This window comes from Artibeus jamaicensis, unplaced genomic scaffold (assembly GCF_021234435.1).
Source record: "Artibeus jamaicensis isolate MK-2021 breed Jamaican fruit bat unplaced genomic scaffold, CSHL_Jam_final scaffold_847, whole genome shotgun sequence".
NCBI lineage: Eukaryota > Metazoa > Chordata > Mammalia > Chiroptera > Phyllostomidae > Artibeus > Artibeus jamaicensis.
In genome coordinates, this window is record NW_026522057.1 from 4,131,237 (window position 1) to 4,158,832 (window position 27,596).

Genomic DNA, 27,596 nt, shown 5'->3' on the forward strand with positions numbered 1-27,596 from the left:
AATTGCTGTTACCCATTTTCTAGGTTAGGCAACTGGTGCTTGGGGAGCTAAAACCCACTCAGAGGTGCTCACAGAGCAGACCGGAGCCTGGGCTTCTTGTCCCTGACTGCTCCTGATACCCCGCACAGTTGTGGTGCCCAAAAGCACAGCTGGAACCGGAGTCACCCAACAGCCCTGTGAATGTGGGTGAGGGATGGATGGGCAGCGCCCAGATGTTTGGAGCCAGGGCCGTGGGTTCTGCTTGCATCTCCCTGGTTAAGCTTTTAGGGACCTCGCTGGCTTTCGCAGAGCCAGAGATGCCCAGGCTGTGGACCAGTCGCACTAACTCTCTCTTCTCTTATGTGTGTGTGTTTCCATGTGTGTGTTTTTGTCACGTAGAAGAGCGTGAACTCCCCTCCACGGCTATTGATCTCCAACACGGGGCTAAAGGGGACGCGAGGCCGACGGAGCCACTGGCGGCACCCAGCGTGGCTCCTCTTGTGCCGGGACCAGGGATGACTGGGCCACGCACGCAAATGTCTCCGGCCTTCAGCAGTTCACATAGCACACCGAGGACTCACGGGGGGCCACGTGTCACTGCCAACTGAGACAACACGATGGCAACACTGACGTCCTTCATGATGTTTCCAAGACAGACATTCAGGCAGAAAGTGCTGGGGCATTTTCTGTCTGCAAAGTAAAGGGCCATGCCTCACCGAAGTGACTAGCTCGAGCCCTGATGACTTGCTCTGAGTCCACTCACAGCCAGTGACACTTGCAAAAACTCCCAAAGCCGTCTCGGGTTTGGCTTCCTCTGCTCTTGACCCATGTGGCCAAAGCCAGACGCCTTCTCGGGACACTTGGATTACCCATAAATGCAGCCCACCCTGACCCTCCCTGAATAGCATCTGAAGTCTCTGTGGAGGTCATGGATCCTGAACAAAGTGTCAAGGGCACCAAGAAGGCTGAGGGAAGTCCCCGGAAGCGACTAACCAAAGGAGAGGCTGTTCAGACCAGTGTTTCAGCCAGTGCGCCGTACCCAGGCAGCACAGCGGCCGCCCCCGAAGGCCCCGTGCAAGAGCTCCTAGCCCCACAGCCCTTCCCAGGCCCCTCACCGGTTCCTAGGGAGGGCTCTCAGGAGAAAGCAGGCCAGCAGCAGAAGCCCTCCAAGAGGCCCTCCATCGAAGCCTCCGTCCACATCTCGCAGCTTCCGCAGCACCCTCTGACACCAGCATTCATGTCGCCTGGCAAACCTGAGCACCTCCTGGAGGGGTCCACGTGGCAGCTGGTTGACCCCATGAGACCTGGCCCCTCAAGCTCCTTCCTGAGCCCTGGGCTCCATCCTCAGGGCCAGCTCCTCCCTGCCCATGCTTCCATCATCCCCCCGGAAGACCTGCCCGGCATCCCCAAAGTCTTCGTGCCCCGTCCCTCCCAGGTTCCCTTGAAGCCCACGGAAGAGGCACACAAGAAGGAGAGGAAGCCCCAGAAACCAGGCAAGTACATCTGCCAGTACTGCAGCCGGCCCTGCGCCAAGCCCAGCGTGCTGCAGAAACACATTCGCTCACACACAGGTGAGAGGCCCTATCCCTGCGGCCCCTGTGGCTTCTCCTTCAAGACCAAGAGTAACCTCTACAAGCACAGGAAGTCCCATGCCCACCGCATCAAAGCTGGCCTGGCCTCGGGAGTGGGCAGTGAGATGTACCCCCCGGGGCTGGAGATGGAGAGGATCCCGGGGGAAGAGTTTGAGGAGCCCACCGAGGGAGAGAGCACCGATTCGGAGGAGGAGACGGGGACCGCGTCTGCCCCCCGCGCAGAGCTCGCCCCTCGGCCTAAGCACCCGCTCCTGTCCAGCGGTTTGTACAGCTCTGGGAGCCAGGGTTCCAGCCACGAACGCTGTTCCTTGTCCCAGTCCAGCTCCGCCCCGTCGCTTGAGGACCCCACTCCATTCGCGGAACCCTCGTCCGAGCACCCCCTGAGCCATAAACCTGAAGACACCCACACCATAAAGCAGAAGTTGGCCCTCCGCTTGAGTGAGAGGAAGAAGGTGAGCGACGAGCAGGCGTTTCTGAGCCCCGGCAGCAAAGGCAGTACTGAGTCTGGGTATTTCTCCCGCTCAGAGAGCGCCGAGCAGCAGGTCAGCCCCCCAAACACCAACGCCAGGTCCTACGCAGAGATCATCTTCGGCAAGTGCGGGCGGATCGGGCAGCGGGCCACCATGCTGTCAGCCACCTCCACCCAGCCCCTCCTGCCGCTGTCCACCGAAGACAAGCCCAGCCTGGTGCCTTTGTCTGTACCCCGGACGCAGGTCATCGAGCACATCACCAAGCTCATCACCATCAACGAGGCCGTGGTGGACACCAGTGAGATAGACAGCGTGAAGCCCAGGAGGAGCTCACTGTCACGGCGCAGCAGCATGGAGTCGCCCAAATCCAGCCTCTACCGGGAGCCCCTGCCATCCCACAGCGAGAAAACCAAGCCCGAACAATCACTGCTGAGCCTCCAGCACCCGCCCAGCACCACCCCCCCTGTGCCTCTGCTGAGAAGCCACTCAATGCCTTCTGCGCCCTGCACCCTCACTACCCCCCACCACACTTTCCGAGGTAGCTACTCCTTCGACGACCACGTCGCCGACTCCGAAGCCCCGAGCCGCAGCAGCCAAGCGTTTACCTCCCACCCCCGGATGCTCAAGCGCCAGCCGGCCATTGAACTACCTTTGGGAGGGGAGTATGGTTCCGAGGAGGCAGGGCCAAGTAGCAAGGACACAGCCCCCAAACCCACAGAGGAGCCAGAACCCAGGGAAAGTGAACTCACCAAAAAGACCAAGAAGGGCTTGAAAACAAAAGGGGTAATCTACGAATGTAACATCTGTGGTGCTCGGTACAAGAAGAGGGACAACTACGAAGCCCACAAGAAATACTACTGCTCAGAGCTTCAGATCACGAAGCCCGTCTCTGCAGGTGCTCACGCGTCTCTGGAAGCCGAGAAGAGTCAGGCCGAGCATGAGCCCTGGTCCCAGATGATGCATTATAAACTGGGGACCACCTTGGAGCTCACTCCGCTGAGGAAGAGGAGGAAAGAGAAGAGCCTTGGGGACGAGGAGGAGCCACCCGCCTTCGAGTCAACAAAAACTCAGTTTGGCAGCCCCCGGCCTTCCGATGCTGCTCGCAGTGTTCCCCCAGAGTCCACCAAGTCACCAGCAGAACCAAGTAAATCAGCACCCTCCCTGGAGGGACCCTCAGGCTTCCAGCCAAGGACACCCAAGCCAGGGTCCGGTTCAGAATCAGGCAAGGAGAGGAGAGCAATGTCCAAAGAAATTTCTGTCATCCAGCACACCAGCTCCTTTGAGAAGTCAGATTCTCTGGAGCAGCCCAGCGGCTTGGAAGGGGAAGACAAGTCTCCGGCCCCCGCCCCGTTCTCATCGCCCCCACCCACCCCGCATGGACGCCCGGCTCACTCCCTGCAGCCCAAGTTGGTCCGCCAGCCCAACATTCAGGTTCCTGAGATCCTGGTAACCGAGGAGCCCGACCGGCAGGACACAGAGCCAGAGCCAACCCCGAAGGAGCCCGAGAAGACAGAGGAGTTCCAGTGGCCCCAGCGCAGCCAGACTCTTGCCCAGCTGCCGGCTGAGAAGCTGCCACCCAAGAAGAAGAGACTGCGCCTGGCGGAGATGGCCCAGTCGTCGGGGGAGTCCAGCTTCGAGTCCTCCGTGCCTCTGTCCCGCAGCCCAAGCCAGGAAAGCAGTGTCTCTCTGAGTGGATCCAGCCGCTCCGCCTCCTTTGAGAGGGATGACCAGGGAAAAGCGGAGGCCCCCAGGCCCTCATCCACCACGCGCTCCAAACCCTCGGGCACACACATGCTGACCGTCCCCAGCCACCACCCACACACCCGGGAGATGCGGAGGTCAGCCTCAGAGCAGAGCCCCAACGTCTCACACTCTGCCCACATGACCGAGAGGCGCAGCAAATCGTTCGACTACGGCAGCTTGTCCCTGGCGGGCCCTGTTGCCCCGGTGCCGGTGGCTCCCACAGCCCCAGCAGCCCCAGCAGCCCCAGCGGCCCCCCCAGAGAGAAGAAAATGCTTTTTGGTGAGACAGGCCTCTCTGAGCAGGTTTCCAGAAACAGAGGCTGAGGCCACCCCCAAGGGAAGGCAGGAGAGTGAGGAACCAAAGCCCTCATCCAGTAAAACTTCGTCCAAAAGCTCATTGCCCCAGATTTCCTCAGCAGCCACCTCACACCCTGGGCACGCGGGAGGCAAGAGCCAGGGGCAGGACAGACCGCCGCTGGGGCCCACTCCACCCTACACAGAAGCACTGCAGGCATTCCACCAGCCCGGTGCCCAGCTCCCCCCGCAGGAGAAACCGCTCCCGCCCCCGCCCGTCTCCCTTCTCCCCTTCCAGCACCTCCTGCAGCATGAGCCTGGGCAGTCTTCAGACTTCTTCTCCTCCCAGGCCATGTCCAGCCTCCTCTCCTCACCGTACTCCATGCCCCCCATTCCTCCCTCTTTGTTTCAAGCCCCGCCACTTCCTCTCCAACCTACCGTTTTGCACCCAGGCCAGCTCCACCAGCTCATGCCTCACCCAGCCAGCATCCCCTTCCGGCAGCCCCCTTCATTTCTCCCCGTGCCGTACCCGCCCTCCTCAGCACTCTCTTCTGGGTTTTACCTGCCTCTGCAATCCCAGTTTGCCCTTCAGCTCCCTGGCCAGGTGGAAAGCCGTGTGCCGCAGATCAAAACCAGCCCGGCCCCCCTGGCCACGGGAACTGCCGGCCTCTCCCCCAGCGCAGAGTACAGCAGTGACATCCCGCTGCCCGCCGTGGCTCCCGCAGCCAGCTCCTCGGCACCCACGTCAGCCCCTCCGCTGGCTCTGCCCGCCTGTCCAGATACCATGGTGTCCCTGGTTGTGCCGGTGCGAATCCAGACCGACATGCCGTCCTACGGGAGCGCCATGTACACCACCCTGTCCCAGATCCTGGTCACCCAGTCCCAAGGCAGCTCCATGACTGCAGCTCTCCCCAAGTTTGAGGAGCCCTCAGGCAAAGGGACAGCGGTGTGTGGGGCCGACGTGTGCGAGGCTGGGCCCGGACTGGCTGGGGTAAGCGAGGAGCCGAGCAGAGGTTTCCAGACTCCATACCTGCGAGTGCCTGTGACGGAACCTGACAGAAAAGGCACTCCCCTGCCCTCGGAGAGTGTCTTGAGCCCGGAGGGGAGCTCATCGACAGTGGGGGGAAGCAAACGTGTGCTTTCGCCGGCCGGCAGCCTTGAACTTACCATGGAAACCCAGCAGCAAAAACGGGTGAAGGAAGAGGAAGCGTCCAAGGCAGATGAAAAACTAGAACTGGTAAAACCGTGCAGCGTGGTGCTTACCGGCCCTGAGGATGGCCAGAGGCCAGAGAAACCCCCCTTGGGCAGCCAGGGCCAGGGCCAGGGCAGGAGGGAGCCGGAGCTGCCGTCCAGCCTGCCCACAGATCCATCGGATTCCAAGGAAATTCCTCCCCTTCCTCACCCCACACGACCCCACGCGACAGCTCCAGGCTCAGAGGCTTTGAAAGAGCATGCGCAGCCATCTGGCAAACCTCACCTGAGAGGGCTGCCCCCTCTGAGTGTGAAGAAAGAAGATCCCAAGGAACAACCCGACCTCCCTTCACTGGCACCTCCCAGCTCCCAGCTTCCTCTGTCAGAAACGTCCCCCAAACCAGCCAAGTCTCAAGAAGGTACGGACTCAAAGGAGGTACTGCAGTTCCCCAGCCTCCACACAGCCACTAATGTCAGTTGGTGCTATTTAAACTACATTAAGCCAAATCACATCCAGCACGCAGATAGGAGGTCCTCTGTTTACGCTGGTTGGTGCATAAGTTTGTACAACCCCAACCTTCCAGGGGTTCCCACTAAAGCTGCTTTGTCCCTCCTGAGGTCTAAGCAGAAGGTGAGCAAAGAGACATACACCACGGCCACGGCTCCGCATCCTGAGACGGGACGGCTCGTGCCATCCAGCTCCCGCAAGCCCCGCATGGCAGAGGTGAGTCCCGTCTTATTTTTCTTTTCCCCGCTGATTTTTTAAAAGCCTTTGCTGAGCTTTTAAAGCCACAGTCTTTTCTGGTTCCATCTGCAAAACTAGAGCCAGATGTGTGGACAGATTTCCTCTCTGTCAGCTGGATTGGTCACCTTGCTGGGAAGCACTGATTGGTTTCCTTTGTCAGTGTGTCCCTCCTGCCAATAGATACATTTCAGTAAAAGGAGCTTTAAAGGGATCCTGCTTTCCCATTAGCTGCTATTGTAAAATCAAAGACATACCCTTAGCAAGGAAAAACAAAAAACAAGAAACGTCTCCAAAGGCCTGTTTGGAAAACTTGGCCTACAGCAATGTTAGAACTTTATACCATTCCATTGCACAATTCTTCCTGTCCTGTTGGTCTTTTCCTGCTTTCCTTCTTCTTACACCTGCTGCTTCCATTCTCTGGTACCACTGGAAACCTCACTTCCAGAGATTGTTTTCTGTGAGTAGGAGAGCTGATAGAGCTGGGCTGCAATATCCCTCTGTACCAGTAGGTGGCAATATCACTCACAGTGTGACCACTGTGCTGTGTGTAGCACCCGGCCTAACTAAAGGCTCACATTCTCTTCCGTTGTCTCTGACCCAAGGCTGCATCAGGGACTATATAAAATCAACAGGTGCCTGCAGGTTCAGGAAGTTTGAAATTCGGAAAATGACACCCCCCCCCCCATACCCTGACAAGGCCAGCCTGAGGATTCAGGCCACGATGTATGATGCTGACTTAGCATTAATGGACTAACAATTGGTCAGTTGGTTGAGCCACCTCACTGTGCCAGGCACTGTGCTCAGCCCTCGAACCCAAACAACGTTCACCCCCGCCTGGGGCCTGGGGGAGGGCGGGACCACCTCCATTCTACAGATGAGGGAACTGAGAATCAGAGGGTGAGGGAAGGCAAGGTCCCATGGCAAACATTTGGCAAACCCAGACTTGTTTGACTCCAGACACTCTATTTTTCTTCCTTTAATCATTTAAGGAAAGAAAACCTTAAAGTAATCCTTCAGGCTAGGTGCCTGGACCAAATCAGGCATGAGTCTCCTAAACTGGATGCACCCATGGGCAGACGAACAAAACTCTTCTCTGACTTTCCCCTGGCCATGTCCTCCTCTGTCGCTGAGCGAATTCTGCGCGTCAAACCTGTCCTTAGCTCAGCGGGACATTCTTCGCAGAACTGTTCCCCAAATTTTTTCTGTAAATGTTCTCACCAGTCTGCTGACGTCCCTAAACGAGATTTCCGCTTCTGCAATAAGCAGCATTACTGGTTTACTCTCCGGTGTGTCTTACGGCTACCGATCCTCCCCAGGTGCCATTGTAATTATGTTCATACTTGGAGCTACTCATGCACCTATGTGGTGCACAGGTACTATGCTGCCCTTTACTTTTACCCCCACAACCACCTGGTGCCCCATGGCCACTCTGCGAATGAGAAGGCAAAGGACATTGACCTTGGGAAGTTTGCACTTGGCTGCACAGTAAGTGGCAGAGCTTGGGTTCGAAACTGGCTCTCACTCCAGAACCCTCCCAGATGATCTGAACTGCCTCCCCGTTGCAATGACTGCATACTTCAAAGGCCATTCAATAAAACGAAAGAGTTAAGTTGGCTTAATTGGGTTTGGCAATCATTGCTTTGAAATTTGAAATTCTTAAAATGAGCTGAAACCTGCAAACTTTTTCTTGGAATGATGCCAGCTGGCTCCCTGGCGTGTTCCATACCAGCACGCGGTGGCCCGTGTGGCGCTAGAACTCAGGTTTCCTGATTCTCAGCCAGCAACCTAGCTGCTCAGGCCCCACACTCCCTTGTTGGGGCAGGTGTTGTGGCGGGCACAGGGGACATTCTTAGACTGTCCCAGCACCAGGGCACACAGTTGTTTCTCCCGCTGGCCACAAGCAGTGCAGTGTCTCGTGACCTTCATGACAGTGGCATGAAGTCGAATGAGAATCTCATTCCCAGCACTGCGGGCTCCAGCCACTAGCCCAGCATCGCTGCTCTCCATTCATGGGTGCGCCCACCCCCTGCTGCCATCAGGGCGTCTGAAAGACACGCTCTCATGGAGCCAGCTCTCCCCACTGAGGCCTGTAAGGAGACACATAGTCCAGAGCCTGCGCACCCTCAGGGGCACACCCATTAGTGGACTGGCACAGCCTCTGTGTGCCTGGCTCTGGGAGGTCCCATTGGTTGGGGCTTTCAGGAAGCCTGTGCTCTGCTCCCAGCAATGCCCTTAACCTGCTGGGTGACCTTGACTCTCTGATCTGTAAGACAGAATTGGACGAGTTCATCTCCACAGGCGGAGTCTTGTTTTGGGCACTGGCCTGACCCGGGAGACCAGGATGCAGACCTGTCCCCAGCAGCTCCCTGACTAGTGCAGAAGAAAGAGCAAACACAGCTCTCGTGGGAAGGCCCCGTCTTCCCCTGCAAAAGCCCTGCCTGGTCCAGGTCCTAGTTTCGACGCCAACTAACCACGTGGCTTTGAATAGGGACCTTTACCTCTCAGGGGGGTCAGCTTCCTTCTTTCTGTAAAGTAGGGTCACAGCACCTCTCCACAGTGTAGCGTGAAGAGGAAGTGAGCCACAATTGAGTGTAAGCATGTAATGCCATTGAAGGCTTCCTTCCATTACTGCCATGTAACCAGCAATGATTTTGTCCCTCCTGCGGTGGGCCAGGTTCACCTCCCTTCACTGGTTTCCCCGGAAGGCCAGAAAGATATAGCTAGAGTGGAGAAGGAAGAAGAGAAGCGAGGGAAGCCGGAGGAGGACACTCCTGCCTCCAAGAGAGGGGAGCCGGCGAGGATCAAAATCTTCGAAGGAGGGTAAGAATCATGTTCGGTTTGCAATGTCTGCTTCCTGTGGAGGAAGAGCTCGTGCCCGGCCCGTGTGCTGGGGTGGGCCCATCTGTGTTCAGAGGTGGTGAGCGTCTCAGTCAGCAGGGCCGTGCCCGGGGACCTGGGGTTCCAGCCGTGCCTTCCAGCAGACGCCACCCTCGTGGGACACGCGGGCCACCCCTGTTTCAGAACACGAGGCTCTGCGGTGGGGGCAGGGACACCAGGAGCTGTGGACAGGCTGGTCTGGGTCTTCATCCAGTCCCTCACCCCTCGGGCGCTGGGGGGTTTCCAGTTCTGCACTGGGTTCAATAGCGACTCCCCCAGGCTCTCCGCAGACCTCCATCTACCTTGGTGTGTACTCCCCAAAAGGCACCTCTGTCTGCCCAAGCAGCCGCCTCAGCATGCCCGCTGTCCCACAGGGCACTCATACCCTGCCCACTAGGCCGTTTGCAGGGCCGATAGCCCAGTTGGCACGGCCAGCTGTTCACAGCTGTCTGCGTGCTGAGTGGCCGGGGTCCAGGGCTTGTTGGGCGGTAAATACTTACTGGAATCTCATCCCTGGATTTTCACCTCCGTGCTTGTCTTTGGGGACCTAACAACATAAACGTCTTGGAACTCACGACAGTGGGCCCTCCGGGCTCCAGGGGGTACCTTGTTTCAGGTTCGCTTTGTGAAAGTTTTGTGCAAGCCGTGTTCTGTGTAGCCCTGTGTTTGCTGCCAGGGACATCGGTGTCAGGTCCCGTGGTGTCTGTCTCAGGGTCCTGTGTCTGTGTCCCCAGTGTTATCAACGCAGCCTTCATCCTTCCCTGTCCTGAAGGACAACAGCACAAAGGAAAATCGACCTCCCAAGGATGGCAGGCCCCGGGCCTGCAGTTCCCCAGCCCCTGTGGGTGCCCACCTCACACTGTCAAAGCAGGAGGTGCCGAGCTCCTCTGTAAGGGTGGGGAGAGCAGGAGCCGCCACGCTGCCCAGAGAAGGGGTGTTTGGAAACAAAACTTGGGGAGTTGGGTGTTCTCTGTGACGGGGAGGGGGTCCGGGATTGCAAACAGCCTGCAGCGGCAGGGGGCCCAGAGTTCCAATAGCAGCTCGGTTGAGAAACACTGGACCGAGGGTTTTCCAAATACTGCCTGAACCTCTTTGCCTGTGGGAATGGACTGGTTTCCTCCCCTCTGTTTGGTTAGAGCGCCCTCGTGTGTCCCTGTGTCCCCATATCATTGGGTCGGTACATCTGGACTTGCCTTCTTCCTCCTGCTTCGGAGTGTCCCCGGGGCCCAGGGGGTGCCGGTGGCCGTGATGAGGTTTGCTTCTGTCCTGAGAGGAAACGGCCTCCAACTGTCTGGTTCCCGGGCGGCTCCCTGCTGCCTGGTCTCCGAGAGGGCGGCTGGCGGGAGCCTCTCCCATCCTGGTTGGCTCACAGCTCCAGCTACTGGCTGGAGTCTCAGCCACAGGGTCTGCCTTCAGCTGAAAGGTTACTCCCGAGTCCCCTTCCCCTCTTTCTACAGTCCGGGCACTGGCAGCCACTCCTCCCCCACTTGCTGGCCCCATCCAGGTTGCCACTTAGTCCCACCTGCTGTGTTTCAGAATCTCCCTCTTTCAAGTCATCAATCTGTGCCCTTTGAGAGCAACTCAATCGCTCGCCCCTGCCCCACTCAGACTGTCCGCGCCCTCCCTCTCCAGCCAGCGGTTTCCTGGCCTGCGGGAGGGGGTAACCACACAGTGTAGACCGTCAGAGAAGGCCGGAGTCCGTGGGCACTGGGGAACCTTGCCACTGTGCCATCCGTCTCTTCCTTCTCCCTCCAGGGCGACTGGCCCTGTTCTGTCCACTGCGAAAAAGACCCTTCCACTCTCAACTGGCCGCACCCAGTCTGAGCACTTTGTGGGGGCACGTGATGTCGCCGGTCAACCCTCTGCTCCCGCAGCCCCGCCGCCCTGTCTGGGCCCCAGTGTGCCTCCCACCCCTGCGTCCAGTGACCCCTTTACATTTGTCGTTCACTCGGAGCCGGTTCCACCCCCAGGGGTGTTTGGGAAGGTGGGGTGAGAGTTTTTGTAGTTACCGCATAACGAGGGGCATGTCTGGCACTTCATGGGTGGGGCCGGGCATACAGCCCTCCATACGACCAACCACAGAACCACCTGCCCCCCCAAGTGCCAGAGGTGCCCCGCACTCAGAAACACACAGGGGATGGTCATGCCCATCCGAGGTCACCAGTGTTTCACCTTAGACTCGTTTATCCCTTTTCCTTTCTTGCTTTTTTTTTTAACACAGCCAGCATATGTGTGTCACCGAGGTGCATGTTCAACAGGGGCCTGCAGAGGAGTTCTGTTCCCTGAAATCACTGAGAGATCTAGGCCGATGGAGGCTGAGAGGAGAGGGAGGGGAAATGGTGAATTGTGTGCGGGGTCCCAAAGCTTCTGCTCCATTCCTTGGGCCAGAGCAAGCCACGGGGCCTCTCCCGCCCCCGAGAAAGCGGGGAAGTGCAGGCAGGCCTTGCATGTGGGGGACGCCCAGGGAGGCTCCGCAGCGAGCGCCCGCTGCCTCGGCGGCTTTCACGCACAGCGGCAGCCCGCTGTGTTCCCTCCACAGTGTTTTCGAGATGTTTCTGTGTTGACCCATATATCATAGATCTAATTCCTAGTGAAGAGACACAGAGTGGACGCTGCAGGAGCCAATGTCAGGAGTCTTCTTATCGCCAGTCAGCTACTCGCTAGTCCCTTACTCTCCTTCTTGACCTTCAACCCAGCAATTGATCAACTGAGCCATTCATCAAGGAGGAGCCATTAATTCGGTGCCTCACAGGTACCCTGTGCCAGGGATGTCTCGAGCCTGAGGTGTGGACTGTGTGGAGATGCTTGCAGCAGGAAGGGACCCGCTGGGCTGCAGTAGTCAGAGCAAGCAGCCTGCAGGGGGCGGAGCTCGGCCTGAAAGGCTGAGACTGAGGCAGGTGGAGAGGGGAGGTCGGTTGGTCAGCAGTCTGGGTGGAATGGAGACTCCCGTACCTGGCCCTTCGGACTGCTTTCTCCTGGCCTTGAGTGATCTCCCTCGTCAGTGTCATTCATTTCCTTGTCACCACGCCAAGGACACGAAATCTGGGTCTCCAGCGAGGACCTCGCTCTTGGCTATGGAGCCTTGCTTCTCATGCCTCCCGGGCACCTTTGACTGGGAGACTCAGGGCACCTCGAACTCCGCGTGTGCTGTCCAAGTCCTCCACTTGCCACCAACAGCATCTCCGTCCACATCTAGAGCTCACACGGTGCACCCAGCTCTTCGTACTCCAAACCTTGGTGTTGTCTTGGACACTTCATCCTCCCTGATCCTGCCCCTTCCAATGGCTCCGCAAACACTGATGTCCACACAAAGTGGTTCGTGGCTCAGGTGTGGTTTCCTCTCTTCAGGGCTCTGGCCTCCCTCTCTCTGGGGCCCTGGGTTGGTGCTCTTGGGCATCTTCTATCACAGTTCTGCCTGTCATTCCTCTGCTCCAGCATCTTCTGTGGCTGCCTTACCTCCGGGACCCAGTGGGAACAGCCCTATCTTCAAAGGGCAGTGGTCGACCCTCTCCTCTGGCCAACCTCCCAGGTCCTTCCACACCCCCTAATTTTTTGTGTGACTTCTGGAATAACACTGGTGCTGAAATCCAATCCTGTCTCCCCCCACCTCACCTCTTGACTTGGATCCCAGGGCCATGCTCTGCACTCACCTTGCCTCAATTCCTATTTGTCGAATTGACTTCCCGGCACACACCCTGTCTGCATTCCCCATCCTGTCCACACCTGGACAAAGCCCGCATTTTCCGGGCAGCCTCTGGGTGTGCCCGTTCGGGAATGCGCTGGCTCTCTCACCCGGCACCTGTGCGTTTGCCTTGCTCATTCTACAAGGGCTCCTTTGTTACAGAATGTTGTTTTCACATGTACAAAGTTATATTGTTCATTGAGGGTGATGCTATATTGTCCTAACTCAAGTTCATTTGTTGCAAAGAAAGATGGGCACTCAGCTCGAAGGGCCGGTGTGGAGAAGGAAGAGACTAAAATTGACAGGAACTACCTGGCTTCCGAAAGTGGTCATCCAAGCCCAGCTAGGGGGTGCAAGGTGCTGGGTTAGAGACAGGTAGGCCAGGCCCAGCTAGGGTGGCGCGTACTCAGAAAGGTGGCCACGGGTAGGGGCAGGAGTGGGTCGGGTCTAGAGTTGCAGCCCAGCCTCAACTCAGGACTGGAATACAGGGCAGGGGAACAGAAGCCCAGATGCGGGCTGGGCCAGTGAGGGTGGGGTGGCGTGGCTCATGGGCAGGGGGCTGCCCAGGACCATCCCTAAGACCTGCAACCTTTAGCAGAGACAGTCTGTGCCAGACCTGCCAACTGCAGGGCGCCGGTCTGAGCTGAGGGAGGACCATCTGTGCTCTTTCCAGAAGGCACTGGGTGCATCTCCTCCCACTCACCCCCCATCACGCCACTGCAGCCACTGCCCCCTGTGACCCACTCGGTTCAACACACCCAGACCTCAAGTCTCCCCGCTTCAGCACGCTTTTTGGGCAGAGGGCCCACATCACCTCAGCAACTGCTCTTATCCAGGCCAGCGGTGACCTCCACCCTGTGGAACCCTGAGTCAGTGCTCACTTCCACTCGTTCCTGACCTGCCGGCAGCACTGGGCTCAGGTGGTCCCTGCCCCCTCCCTGTTACCCTCTGGCCCCGTGGTTTGCAGGGCTGCACCTTCCTTGACCTCCTCTTCCTTTGCTGGTGGTGCTTTCTCGAGTTTTTGGTGATTCCACCTTATCTTCTGATCTTTATACTTTAGGGCCCTCGGGACCTGGCACCTGGGCCTCCCCTCTTCTCTGTAAAAGGGGGTCCTATGGACCATCTACAGATGGATGACTCCCAGAGCCAGGTCTCCAATGGACTCCCCCCAGGTGTCCAGACACCTGTGCGGTGAGGCACCTGGGCGTCCGGCAAGCACAGCACGGCAGGTGCGGGAGAACGAGGATGCCTCACAGGGCTTGGCTACACGTGTCAAAGAAATTATTTTGAGAGTTTACTTAGTTCTGTCTTGTTCCACTTGAAGGAGTTATTTTTTAACAGGTATGTTTTTCTGTCTTGTGTACTTTAAAAATAGCCGAATTTATTTTGGTTCAAGTCTAAGAGTTTATGCACTATATTTGGTGCATGTTGTTTTATGGTGCACCTAGATTTTTAAATGTGAGTGTGTGTTTATGAAATAACAGCTTGGAGGGAATTTTTAACTTTTAAAATGTGAAGTCTATTTCTTTTCTAATAACTTTTTCCAAACCTATTTCTTCCTGGGCTTTGAAACCTACCAGTGTGGTATATTTCTTATCCCAAATTTCTGGACTTCCACTCTGTCTCGTCCCATCTCACTGGGAACTTCAGATCAAGGAGGAAGCTGAATTTGTGTTTGCTGATACTTGCTACCTCTGAATATATATCGGAGAAGAAGTTGATGAAATTACGAGTGAAATGGATAGAGATAAGCTGGAGCTATTTGGATTGGTATAAAGAATAAACCCCTCAGGAAGCCTCTTAAAATCCAAACTGGAACAAAGCACTGCAGAGCATAGAGAGGCTGGTGAAGAAAGTTGTGACGTGTGTGACAGGCAGAGAGGCCGTGTGCACCACCACTCACTCACTCAGTGTCTCCTTGTAAGTAGCCAGAGGTGGGGGTGGGGACATCTTTTGAGAGCGGGAAACAAAATACGTATTCCAATTCTGCACAGACCACTTTATTTTTCCAGACACTGAGGCCCTAAACTGTTCTGTCTCACATCCATCAGCAAGACTGTTCTTGTCAACTGAACCCGTGAAACCCTATTTAGAATGTGCCCATTTCTTCCCACCTGCTGGGTCAGGCCAAAGGCATCTTGCATCTGGATGATGCCGGGGCCCTCCTATAACCTCCTGTGTCTGTCCTTTTCCACCACACTGTATTCTGACTCAGCAACCACAGTGACCGTGTTGCGCGTCAGCAGGCCCTGCCACTCCTGCTCTGCACCCTCCACGGCCCTCCAGTGGCTGCAGGAGCTGGCGTCAGCCCCTGTCTGACCTTGGCCCGCCTCCCCTCCCCTCAGCCCCTGGACTCCAGTCGGTGGTCTCCTGGCTTCTTGTCAGACAAGTCTCTGCCTCGGGGCCTTTGCACTTACTGTGCCCTCTGCTAGGAACACTTTTTCCAGGCAGCCCCATGGCTCCCTCACACCCTTCAGGGAGGCCTTTCCAGACCATCCACCCATTCGTATCCTCCTCTGGAATGTCTGGTCCCCCTTTCCTGCTTTATTTTTTTCATACATTACTAGTTTGTCTCTATGTCCTCCACCAGAACATAAGCTCTAGTGAAAGGGGAGGAATTGTGTCCTGTTCATTGCTATTTCCCCACTGCCGGGAGTGGTGCCTGGCACAAAGGCAGTGCTAAAGGATGTTTATGAAATAGAGGAATCTGTTCAACATGATCAGGATCCACTGAGACCTCAGGGGAGGGGGCAGGTCTCTGAACTCAGCAGCCCTTACAGTCTGAGAGCAGGATTGAGGCTGTGGGTCTCAGGAAGGAGCAAGGACCCAGAGTCAGGGCTGAACCAGGCTGGGCAGGACCAGCCTAACCTCCTGGAGTCAGGCGTGGTGTGGGGAAGGTGAAGTCAGGTGGTTTCTGTGATGGGGCAAGTGTCAGCGGTTGGGAGCCAAGGTCATTTGTGTGCCCTAGGGGGCTGGAGAGGGGGTCCTGGGCACCCAATTCTGGATAGGGACTGCTCTTCTTCCTGGTGAGCCCCAGCTGCCCGGGCCCTGTCCTCTTACTGAGAGAGACCCAGTCTCCTGCTCTGTCTGTGATTCTCGGGCTTCTCCCCAGAAGCGCCGCCACGCTGCTCTGTGCGTGGCCCCAGTGGACTGAGGAGTGGATTGTCTAAGCCCCATCACATGCACCCACAGTGGCTTTTGTTCTCTCTCTTCCCCCCAAAATCCTGTTGTCCCGTGTCTCCTAGGAAAGGTGACCTGGACTTCAGGAAGGGGTGGCAGCGGGGCAGCAGGGGACAGGATGTGGCAGAATCCTGGTGAGATGGTCAGTGGCTTGGAGCAGGGAGATGGCAGAGAAGATGGTGGGCAGAACCGTAGGGCTTCTGATGGGTCGAACACGGAGGGTGAGGAAGAGAAGCGTGGAGTCCGGAACGACTGCCCTGTTTCTGGCTCAGGCAGCAGCTGATGAGTGGTGACGCCGTTTCCTGAGGGACGGGAGAGGTTTGGGGAAGGAGCGATTACAGCCCGGCGGACGCGTCAACTCGGAGACACCAGCCATGCAGCAGAGGGCTGGACACATGAGCCCGGCATTCGGAGGACAGGCCACAGCTGGAAATCTCCCTTTCGGGGGTGCATTTGTTAATATGTGGATACTGTTTGGGGGTGGGGGAGGGGGGCTGGATGGGGAGATGGAGAAGAGAAGAAAGGCAAGGCCCAGGATGGGAAGGACAGGACAGTGTCCATGGGGTTAGCCACATGGGGGTCCCTGGTGACCTCGATGGAGCTGTTTGGGCAGAGCTGGAATCCCAACAGCTTGGGTTGAAATGAGCCATGGCAACAGTGGGAATAAACCTCTGACCCAAGGGGCCAGCTGTGGGGGGAAGCAGGGAAAGGGGGAGCGTGGGGGAGACACAGGGAGGAGCTGGAATGAGTGAGAGGTTGAGCAGGTGGATGTCTAAACCGAGAGATCCTCTGGTGTGTGCACAGGCTGCTGGGAGTGGTTCAGAGCAGGGGCAGGTGATACCGCTGCCAGGAGAGACAGAGAGACGGAGGGCGGAGCAGAGCCACAGAGAAGGGGCGGGGCCTCCGCAGGGGTGAGTGGGCCGGCTCTCCCACAAGAGCAGGAGGGAGGAAAAGTGCCGGGTGTGACTGTGACGGAGGCAGAAGTGGTGGATGGCAGTGGGGTGGGCAGGGTTCTTCACAGTTGGCCTCCGGTGGGCTGGCTTTGCGCAGCAACTCAGACTCATGAATGGCTATTTTGAAAACAAGCACAGGGAATTTCTGTTCCCAGGAAGCTACTTAGGTTCTTGGAAACACTGTTCCTGTGTAGAAATTATCCCCTAGATAAAAACATCAGATGTTAAGCAGTCTGGTCAGGCCGACTCTGCACCGACCTAGCCTCTTTCTCCTGAGTTCTAGAAGGGCTTCCTGGGGAATGCCCACTCCAGACATGAGAGAAAGGTGACTGTGTCACTAAGAAACCCAACTCAGTTAAAAAAAAAAAAAAAAGACAACGCAGAAAGCAAAATGGAAAAGAAAAAGACGTATTGATCGCGGGGCAGACTGAGTGTCTGAGTACGCCGGGGCCAGGGTCCCCAGAGCCCTGAGGACTGTCAGGGAAGACCTAAATGCATCCTATTAAAATTTAAAGGAGGATCCATTTCCCCAGCAGGCGCTGCCCCTGGTTCCTGCAGGGGGTCTGTGGCAGCAGGGGGCTCATGTTCAGAGGGGGGAGTGCAGGAAGTGAAGCCCCCACCCCAGCACACTCGGGCCCCTGGGAGCCGGGGCTGCAGCCAGGGCCTCCCCAAGGCCACCTCTGGGCCTAGACAGCCTGGGCCTGAGTCCTGGCTTCTTCCCGCCCTGGGGAGTCAGGCCGGCACCCCAGAGGAGGCTGGCTGGCTTCTCCCTGTCTCTCCTGTGGGAGAAGCAGCCTCATGGAAATCTCTCCCCCCATCCCTCTCTCTCTCTGTTTTCATATTCATAAAAATTACACACAGAGCTGGCCCATCCAATAGTCCTGTACCCTTGGTTATGGAGAGCAGCAGAGCCCTTTGCCTTTCCCCGCACTGCCTCCTCCCCAGCCTCAGGAACAGTCCCCTTCATCCCCTGTGGCTGCCCCCTGGGTTTGCCTCCGTGTCTCTAAACTAACGTGCCTGGGCTGCCATGACTCGGCTTTCAGTGTTGGGCGTTAACGAATGACACGAGAGCCGTTCCACCTTCCGTGTCCACCCCGTTCCCTCTTTTCCCATCCTCTCCTTACAGTGCTGCCAGATAGGATCCACAGTTCAGCCACATCACAGCCTGCGGCTCCTTTTTCTTCCCCATACAATTTTTACATTTTCACTGTGGATAATAATTGTGTGTATGTTCTTGGAAAAGCTACTTCTTTATAAAGATTACTTCCCAAATAAAAGCATCAAATGTAGCCCTGGCTGGTGTGGCTCAGTGGATTGAGCACTGGCCTGCAAACCAAAGGGTTGCAGGGTGGATTCCCAGTCAGAGCACAGGCCTGGGTTGTGGGCCAGGTCCCCAGGAGGGGACGCTCAAGAGGCAACCACACACTGATGTTTCTCTCCCTCTCTTTCTCTCACCCTTCCCCTCTCTAAAAGTAAATAAACAAAATATATATTTTAAAAGTATCAAATGTTAAATAGTTAAGTTGACTCTCTATATTAGCCTAGCACCATTCTCCTGAGTGCTCAAAGGACTTCCCAAAAACTAACTTATAGAAAACTATGTGAAGTTAGTTTTCTTACTAGAACTACTCCCAGAGTTGTCCAGACAGCCACAGGCTGCACGGGGTCTCCCTCTGCCCTCTGCCCTCTGCCCTCTGCCCTCTGCCCTCTGCCTAGCACATAGCTGCCATCCAGGGTTCTGGCTTCACCCCACCCTGGAGATCCTTTTGCCTCCTATGTTGAGACTCCTCTTTCTGGAAACACATGTCTTCTTCCTCGGTTTACGTCCTCATTTTCACTTATACCATCCATCAGCATGGACTTCTTGGAAAAGTGTCGTGAAAGGTTTTTTGGCGTTTCACATGACTGGTAATGATGGGAATGTCTTTATTCTGCTTGTCAGTTGAAGGAAGCATAGAATTCCGGGTTGGAAATGATTTTCTGTCAGATTTGGAAGGCATGGCCCCCTTGTCCTGAGCTCCACAATGCAATCCCTTTTGACCCTGTTCCGTTGCAGGCGGAGTGGCCTTTCTGCCCAGGCAGCAGAGAGCCACCGGAGACTATCAGCCAGGGTGTGTCTTTGATGGCCGGGTGTGGACAGCAGTTCAGCAGGGAATTAAGGGCAAGTTCCAACTCTGTGCCTGGGGGATCCATCAACAGTAAGAATAGAAACAAAAGAGAAAATGACCATGGGCTGCTGAGCAGACGAAGGCCTGGCAATGAGGCTGAGCATGAGTTCACTAGACTCTTATGAGCAGCGAATCACGGGACACTCACCTTTCCCACCTTGGGGCGTCGTCTGAAGTGAGGCCTCCCCCAGTGGGGGAGGAGCTGTGGTGCAATGCCTGGAGCTGGAGACTTGGGCAAGTGGCATTTCCTGCCTGGGTTTCAGTGTCCTCCTTGGCTTGGGGGATGTGGGAAAGGACTTGACCTTGGAGTCCAGGCCTGGGTCTGAGGCCTGACTCTGCCATTACTACCTCTGAGGTCTGGGGCTTTTCCTGAACCTCGGTTTCTCATCTGCCATGTGGTCTGGGGAACCGTCTCTGACGTGACACATGGCCGGGAACTTTCCAGCCCCTACCAGCCAATGAGCTATTTGGGCTCTGCACTCAGTGTTGGGAGACAGCACTCGGCAACCGTCCGCAGGGAAGGCCTGGGCAAGGGCGCTGTGCGGGCCGTGGCAAGCCCTCATCTCTCCCTGAGGAGAAGCTGGCCTCTTCTAAGGGTCGGAGAACCTAATCCAAGCTCATTCCTTGGGTGGAGGCCTTTGACAATGCCTGAGATGCAATAGCTCACATAGCTCACGGGAGAATGGGGAAGAAGTTCCTTTTGGAGACCAGAGTTGGGTATTGCGTATTGACTTGTCTGAATGCACAGGGGAGGGGCTGAGCAAGGCGAAGGAGAAAACAGTCTCTAGAGGGACCTCGGGCCCCGCGGCTTAGGGTAAAGAGCGAGTTGCTCTCTCCCCAAGGCCTGGAGTCTCTTGGATGCGGGGTCCCAGCTGTGATCTGTTCTCTCCAAGCATCAGCGGCTCCTTAATGTCCACGGCGTGAAGGCCCAGCCGACCACATCCTGCCCCCTGCACTTGCCGGCCTCGGCACCTTCAGCCACAGTCTTTGGTGCTCCGGGGCCACCTTCCTTCACCCTGGAGGTGCAGGTGCCTCTCGGGACTGTGGTGGATGTTGAATAGAGTCAGGCACGTTGAAACACTTGCCCAGAGCTTGGCACACTCTGTCCTACCTCATTGCCAGTCAGAGGGCACAGGCGCCCCCCCCCCCTGCCCTCCAGGGGAGCAACAGAGCCAGACCTGGGTTCAAGTCCTGGCTCAGCTACTGATTAGAAAATCATTTAACGTCTCTATGGCTGAGGTTCCTCATCTGGAAAATGAGAATGACCATAGTACCAGTTTACCAAAGTCAGTGAGAATAAAAGAAAACATGTTTGTATGTCATGTACCTGGCATAGCGCCCGGCGCGTAGCAAGCGGCCTCTCATGCTGCCATGAGTCATCGGTATGGACCAAGTGAAGGGCGCATGTCCCGGGCTCCCCTTTGACGAGCACTCGGTGGTAGAGTGTCGGCTCTAAAGCCAGACCACCTGCATGGGAACCCTGGATCCGGCAGAGTGACCGGCTGAGCCAAAGTAAATCACATAACTGTGCCTCAGTTTCCTCATCTGTAAGATGGAGACAATAATAATAATAATTACATCTCAAAGGGTCTTCATGAGGATTAACTAAGCCCAACAACCTGTAAAGAACTTATAATGCTTGGTGCATAATAATTACTCAATAAATGTGTATGGTTACTGCTACTATGAAAGAGTCCCTAGAAATCACTTGCTCCAAACTCCTCGCTTTGCTAATAAGGAAACCGTTGTCCACAGAAGCATTAACACAGGCTGTTACCAAAGAAACCAGCCTCTGGACACCTACTGCACATGTGCGAACAGGCAGAAGGGCGGGCGGGCTGCGGGTAAGTGTGTGTGAGCGTGGTAACCCCAGGGCATCCCTTCGGCCCAGGAGATGGCCTGGGGTGAACTGGTTGGGGGAGGGGTGCTGAGCCAAGTGGGTTGAAGAGGCCCCCACTCATGGGGGCCCAGGCATGGGGAGTTAGAGGCTGACCAGGCAGGGCATCCGTCAGGGCCTTGGCTGGAAGGAACCCACACGGAAGAATCGGGGTGATGGGACATGGTGTTGGCAACTTGCTCTTAAACATTCCGGAAAAAGTAATTTTTTTACTATATGTTTAGTTTTTCTGTATGTTGCGATTGTTGCAAAAGAAAAACTTGAAAAAGAGAGAACTGGTTTGGCTTGGAAGAAAGGAAACAGGACAGCCAGGCACCAAGGATGGAGTTTAAAAGGCACTGTCATCCCGCTGTCAGGGATGATTCTGGACAAGGGGATTCACCAAGGCCAAGAGAGGGAGCTAAAGGTGCCAGGCCGTAGGAGTAGGGCCTGAACTCCAAGCAGAATTTTGGACCTGCACAGTGGACTGGTGTCATCTGTCACCAGGGTGGCTTGCCGACCAAAGGATGGCCCAGCTGGAAGGAGAGTTAGGGGAGGTGTGTCCCAGGACATGGCAGCCAGCAGAAGACAGACGGGGCTGGAGCAGGGCAGCAGGGGCCAGCGTGCCAGGCAGGCAGGCTCCCAGGAACGTGTTGGCAGCAGACAGGACCCAACATAGCCAAAACGAGCCTAAGGCGGCCAGGCTGTGCACGAGGCCTTATGACCCACCGGCGAGTGAGGCTGGCAGGCTGGGGCCAGACGGCAGCCAGCCAAGGGGCTGAGCAGAAGTTCTGGGGACTGGAGCCAGGAGCAGGCAGGGCCCCTCCCCAGGGAAGGTGGCAAGGAGAGGAGGCAGCTGGCAGGGGCTGCAGGGGCTACGGGGCCTTGTCCCAGGCTCTGCTGCTCCTCCTGAGGCAGGATCTTCAGACGCTGGGGAGGGAAGCCTTTGTCCACTGGGGGCCAGGCAGAGTGCGGGCTGATTCAGATGGAAGGGCCTCACCCCCTAGCACAGAGGAAGAGACCAGTTCCCACAGACTTTCAGGACGTCAGCAGATCTAGCAGTCAGGCTGTCTCGAATCTGTGTCTCGGAAGTTTCTGGGACTGCTTAGCTTGCAAGCTCAGGACCAGACTCTAAAGAGCCGTGACTTTCCTGAGGGATGTCACCTGGTGCTGGGGCGCTCTGTGGACTCCGGTTTTTCACCCTCCAGTGAGCGGCAAAACCTTTCCCATGAGGAGGGCAGCTGGGGCCTTGCGTCCTCCTCCGTGGTCAGCAGTGGGAGGGAGAAGCCCCCCTGGGGGGCAGAGTGGGAGGTGGTGGCTTGATTGGGTCTGGACCAAAGAAACCAAGTTGCTCCTGGGGACCCAGCCACAGGTTGAGCAGTGTCCCAGGAGCTCCCATGGGGGCTGGAAGGAAGTGGCAGTGGCATGGACTGGGGACACCTGTGGTCTCTGCCAGCAGGAGGACATTCCCTGCTTGGACTCCCGCAGGGTGTTTTCAGGGTCTGGTGCTGGACAGAGCAGAGACCCATGGGTGTCGCCACCCTGGTCCAGGATCCCTTCTTCCCCTTTGTGGGGGCTAATGTGCCTTTTGTCTGCCCCATCCCCCTAAGGATCGGCCGGTACCCAGGGTGGGGGAGAAGCTGTTGTGAGCACAGTGGGACCTTTTCTGGGGCCCAGAAGAATAGGAGATCACGCTTGTTCGAGCCTCACCAAAGTGGAGGTGCCCTTCCCTCCTCTCTTCCTGGGGCCCCCTGCCCACCATGCCGGGAGGGGCTGCCCAGTTGGGGACAGCACACTGAGAGCAGCAAGCTGGGCGCCTCCAGGCTCCCTGGGGTCGGAGGGGCTCTGGCAGAGGACTCCGCTCCTCCTCTCTTTCCCTAGTCTGACGACGAGACCGAGACGTTTGGACAGGATCAAGCACCAGGGCTCCTAGGAGGCCCAGAGTGAGAGACAGTTGGGGTTCCGGCAGGCTCCCGTGGCACTGGGCAAGTTCTCAACACTGTTAACGGGGGGCCCGCGGGACATGGGCTCTCTCCTCTTGAAAATTCATCGTGCGCATGCACACACCATGCCTCAAATGTTGGTCCGTCCTTCCAGGAATCCCTGCGTGTCTCTGCCTCTCTGGGCACTTGGGTCCTCCCGGCCTCGGCTTGCTTCATGGGTTCTTTGTGTTGGCAGCTACCTGGGTGACAGCCTCCCACAGGCTGTGACGCAAATCGTTGGGGTGGTTTTAGGCGGCACCTAGACAAATTTCATTGTCATGTTCTATTTTAATGTATTAGAGAAATGTGGCCAACCTGCGATTTTGTGACTGTGAGTCCTTCGGCGAGGGCCACGGTGGTGCGGGAGCCACAGACACGTGCTCAGGCAGGCCCGGCTCTGAGCTCAGAGCTGCCGGTCCCTGGGGTGGGTCGGAAGCAGTGTTCCCAGGAGCGTCACTGAAGTCCTTTAAGTAATTCGAGGGACGGTCCTCCTGGCAGGCGGCTTGGAACTGGCTTAGGTACTGTAGAGGGAGCCAGCAGGCAGGACAAAGGCAGGACCGGGTGGCGGTCAGGAGCGCAGCCTCTGGGACCAGCCGACCAGGGTCTGAGTTCTTGCCCTGCCACCTGCTGGTGGGTGACCTTGGGCAGGTCACAAACCCCTCTGTGCCTTCCCTCTTCTTCTGTAAAGTGGGGAGAGGGACACAGCGAAGGCCTGCTCTGAGGCCTGAGGAGCTGGCACGGGCCCTGTGCTCAGCAAACGCTCTCTCGTCCGAGCCCTGCAGCCCCACGAGTCCTGCAGCCCCACTCCCAGCACCGCGAGGGCGGCTTTGCATGTGCAGCCATTGGCCGGGAGGGCGGGGCAGTGCTCAGGGAGCACGTGTGAGGACAGTGCTGGGGCCTGGTCCTGGGGTGACAGGCAGTTCACAGAAGCAGGGGGGTGGGGCGGGGGGAGGAGACAGTTCCGGAGGAGTGGCCTGGGAGGGCAAAGTTCTCCTCCCGGGGCTGGGGATGGGGTGCTGGTGAGGCCGCTGTGCAGAAGGAAGTGGGCGTCACTGAGTGGAAGTGGCCAGACAGGATGAGGAAGGTGGGTGGGCCAGGAAGGAGCCTGTGATGGGGTCCCAGGTGTCAGTGGGGGGTGGGGAAGGACCACTGTCTCTTTTCTATCCCATGGAAAGAGGCCATATCATGTGTCTCTTTTTTTTCGAGGAAAGAGTGGAAATGAACAAAAGAAAACCGCTGTCCGTTGCAAACACTCTGTGCATTTGGGGCTATTTTTAAACCCCTGAAGCCTGGTATTCCTGTAACTGCGACACATAGTTGACCCTAGAGCCCGGCTCAGACAGAGCCCTCGCTGGCTCCTCAGCACCTTCCAAAGCTCCCCGCAGTTAATTAGGCCACGGCCACCTCCTCCAGAGCCTCTCTCTGCCCCAAACCTTTCCCTCTGTAGGTCCCACGCTTCTCTCCTCTGTGCCTTTGCTCATGCTGTTCCCTCTGCCTGGAGAGCCCTGTCCTCCCCACCCCCAGGCTCCCACCATCGACCTGTCCTCCAGGGCCCAGGTCAAATACCCCCCTTCCATGGAGCCCCCCAACCTTCCCCCACCTGCCACTGCCTGATAGACACCACATCTTCCTTCCAAACCCCCAGGACCCGTGGTCTCACCTCACCCTGACATTTATCACTCTCTGTTTGGTTCAGATAATGTCCAGCCTTAGAGTCCACAGGCAGGGGAAATCCATTTAATAAAATCCACATATGGTTTAAAATATGTAAGCTTGAAAATGTCAGAGTGGGCCACATCAGAACAATCTTGGGGTGACGTGGTGCCACTTACCAGCTGTGTGGCTGAGGGCAAGTCCCCGCGCCTCTCTGAATTTAGTTTCTGCATCTCTGGAGTGGGGACTCCTATCTCTACCTCACAAGCTACTGTGAAGGTGGGGGGCTGGAGGACCTTTTGGCATCTGCCACCAGTCTCAGCCACCAGTCTCAGCCACCAGCAGTACGTCTGCAGGAAATGTGGGCAGGCTCCGTTCTCCTGCAGCCAGTGCGGGCTGAGTCCGCATCTCATCTGGACTGCGTTCCACCCACGGGGTTGCCTCCTCGCCATGGTTGCTCTGAACGGCACTGGACGCACCAGACATGCTGTAAATAGCAGTTTTACACTTCGTCCGGGCTGGGCCAGCTGCTGGAGCGTCGCCCACAGGCTTTCTGGAGACACTTCTATTGACTCACTTCTCAGCTGGGCACTGGGCCCGGTGCAGGGACGTGCGTGGGGAGCGAGTGGTCCTCTGTACTGAGGTCACGCCCAGTCACAGCTGCCCCAGCCCTGCTCTGGGAGACAGGAGCCTCAGGTCGTGACCCTGGCTCTGCCCTCAGTGCCTGTGTGGCCTTGGGCAAGGCCCTTGCCCTCTCTGGGCTCCAGCCACCTTGTTGACCCTGCAAGGCCTCCAGGCTTCAGAGAATGAACACGGGCACTCGGATGCCTGGGTGTCCTTACTGGAAACGTGCCGCTGCGTCTGTCCTGAGAATGGAGCTGCGCCCTCCTGAGGGCTGCTTCTGCTCCGCTGCCTCTGGAGCCCGCCTCCCTCGGCTCCCGGCTCCATGAGGGAGCACTGGTTGCTTTCGTGTGCCCTGGATTTACTATTCTCAGGCCCTGAGGGGAGCCTTGTAGCACAGGGAGGGGTCAGAGGAGGTAGCTCCACTCATGTCCTCCATTTAGGGGTGCCTCAGCCCCCCTGCCTTCTCCCTAGCAGCCTTTATCCTGCACAATTAGAAGGGACCTCTGGCCACTTAAGCTCTGGTGGCCACTGATGGAGATGCAGCCACTGTCCTCTGTCTCATCTGGCAGTCCCCCCACCCTACTGCCCACCCTTCATTCCCCATCTGTAATGACAGCAGCCACTGTCTGTTGAGGTCTGCTGTGCCTCTGGTACAGAACTGAAAACTAAGCAACTCACAGCCACTGGCCCACCGGCACTGATCCGGCACCTAGTGCATCCACGTATTTCATCAGCTATTTCTGGCCTCAGGCAGCACTTCCTCCTGCTGCTGCTGCACACGGCCAGAGGGGTGCTTCTGGAGCACAGCCCCACCTGAACACCTGCCCCACCCCCCACCGCCGGCAAGACATGGGCTGGGCTTTTGTGCTGACATCTGAGGCTCTTCTACTAAGTCAGGCTCAACTTGACCTTCCAGCCTCAATCCCTGCTGCTTGTCATGGAGAATTGAGCCAGGGCTTCCCCAGTATAATCCCTGTATAAAGTGCCTGCACAGAATAAGCACCCAACAAATGATAGCTGTTTCTTTTTCCACGATCAAAGATTACACCTCCGACTCCGGCTGACGCTCTTTTTAGTGGTTTTTAGTGAAGAAGAAGACACATTTCCAATCTGTGGGATCTGGTCACTTCCTCATTCTGGGACTGCTTCCTACCTGGGGAACAAGGAAGTAAAGCTGGAAGCATACTAGAGAGGGAAGGCCACAGTCCTGCTTCAGGCCGGGCTGGCTCCAGCCCCACCTGAGGGCCTCTGGCTGCTGTGGCATCCAAGACCATCTGGGGAGGAATCAGGAATCCATGCTGAGTGGAATTGTTTGAGGATGTGGAAATGTTGGGTCTAGAGGAAAGGAATCTTGAGCAGTGTGGCGTCCGTCTTTGGAGACGTCACGTGGAAGAGGCGTCGTGCTGGCCAGACCACAGACTACGGTGGGAACACAAATGGACAACTGCAGCCTCATAGTCGACAGCTGTCTCCAGGTGGCAGGAGCAACCTGGGAAACTGAGACCCCAGTTCCAGGATCTGCCTAAAAATGACCAAGTCAGAGGATGCACAAAGCCCCACCCACTCCGGAAGTCAGACATTTAAAGGAGTTTCCAAGCATGAATGTTCTTTAACAGTAATATTCAAGTTGTTTTTAAATTCACAGAACTCTCTTCTACAAAGTTCAGTTTACATCAGTGCCTACTCTGAAAAAAAAAATGGCTCAATAAGAGGGTGGGGCTGTGGAGGGGCCCAGGTCCCCGCCACTCAGCCTCCCACCTCTCTGTGTCCTCAGCACCATCTGAGAGCTGCTGTTTGAGAACCGGCAGGGCCCCCTGAAGGCCAGAGCCACTCCGTGGAATGTGCACATGTAAGGAGTCCACTCCACTTTGGCAACGTCCCCTCCCGATCTCCCCGTCCGGTAGGAAGCAGGGCCCTGGCTGCACTCTTCTGACCCGAGCTGACTGCATTCACCCCGGGCCTGGTGCCTGCTTGGCAGTTCTTGGGCGTCTGCCTTTGGTCATTCACTCCACAGCATCTGCACTTGTCATACCAATTTCTTTAGAATAAAAGGCACCTCCTATTTTTAGAGCTGTGCTTGGCCTCAGACCCCTGAGCAGTGCTGTTCTCCTGGAATAAAAAATCACCGCAGGACGACTGAGCAACACAAATGCAAGTCTGCCAAGTGGACCAGAGTGTGCCGTACTGGGAGTGTGGGGGAGGCAGAAAAGAAGGTCCTCGACCTCTTGCATCTGTGTCCTCTTTCCTCCCAACTCACCCGCCAAGACCTGTTTGAAAGGCATCCCTCCCCCACCATCCAGAGCACTGTGCGCCTTGTCCCCACTACCGTTCCCCCACCTCTGTTTCGTGGTCTCCAAAGTACCTGTCACTCACACTTGGTCAGGAGCGTATTTAGCTTCAGAGTCCTGACCCTGGCCCAGCCCAGGCTCAGACTAGGCCTTAGCGAGGGTTGTTGCATCAGTACAGGAAAAACTGCTGAACATAGACACGCCACAGGCGGGCTCAGTGCCCATGTTGGCATTGCCTGTGTGCCGTGGACATCCCAGCACAGCAGGCCTGTCCCTGGGCTGCACCTTAGATGCCCCCAC

At 56.9% G+C, this 27,596-nt stretch overlaps 1 protein-coding gene across 3 annotated transcripts in view; it reads left to right on the forward strand.

Moving 5' to 3' along the window:
• HIVEP3 (HIVEP zinc finger 3) overlaps positions 1–27,596 on the forward strand; it is a 420,543-nt gene that overhangs the window by 371,393 nt on the left and 21,554 nt on the right. For all 3 annotated transcript variants that reach the window (XM_037149293.2, XM_037149295.2, XM_037149294.2), the window contains 2 exons: positions 379–5,992; positions 8,688–8,833. In XM_037149293.2, coding sequence (XP_037005188.2) covers positions 908–5,992; positions 8,688–8,833 — 5,231 coding nt within the window. In that variant the 5' untranslated portion in view covers positions 379–907. The remainder of the gene's footprint in view (positions 1–378; positions 5,993–8,687; positions 8,834–27,596) is intronic.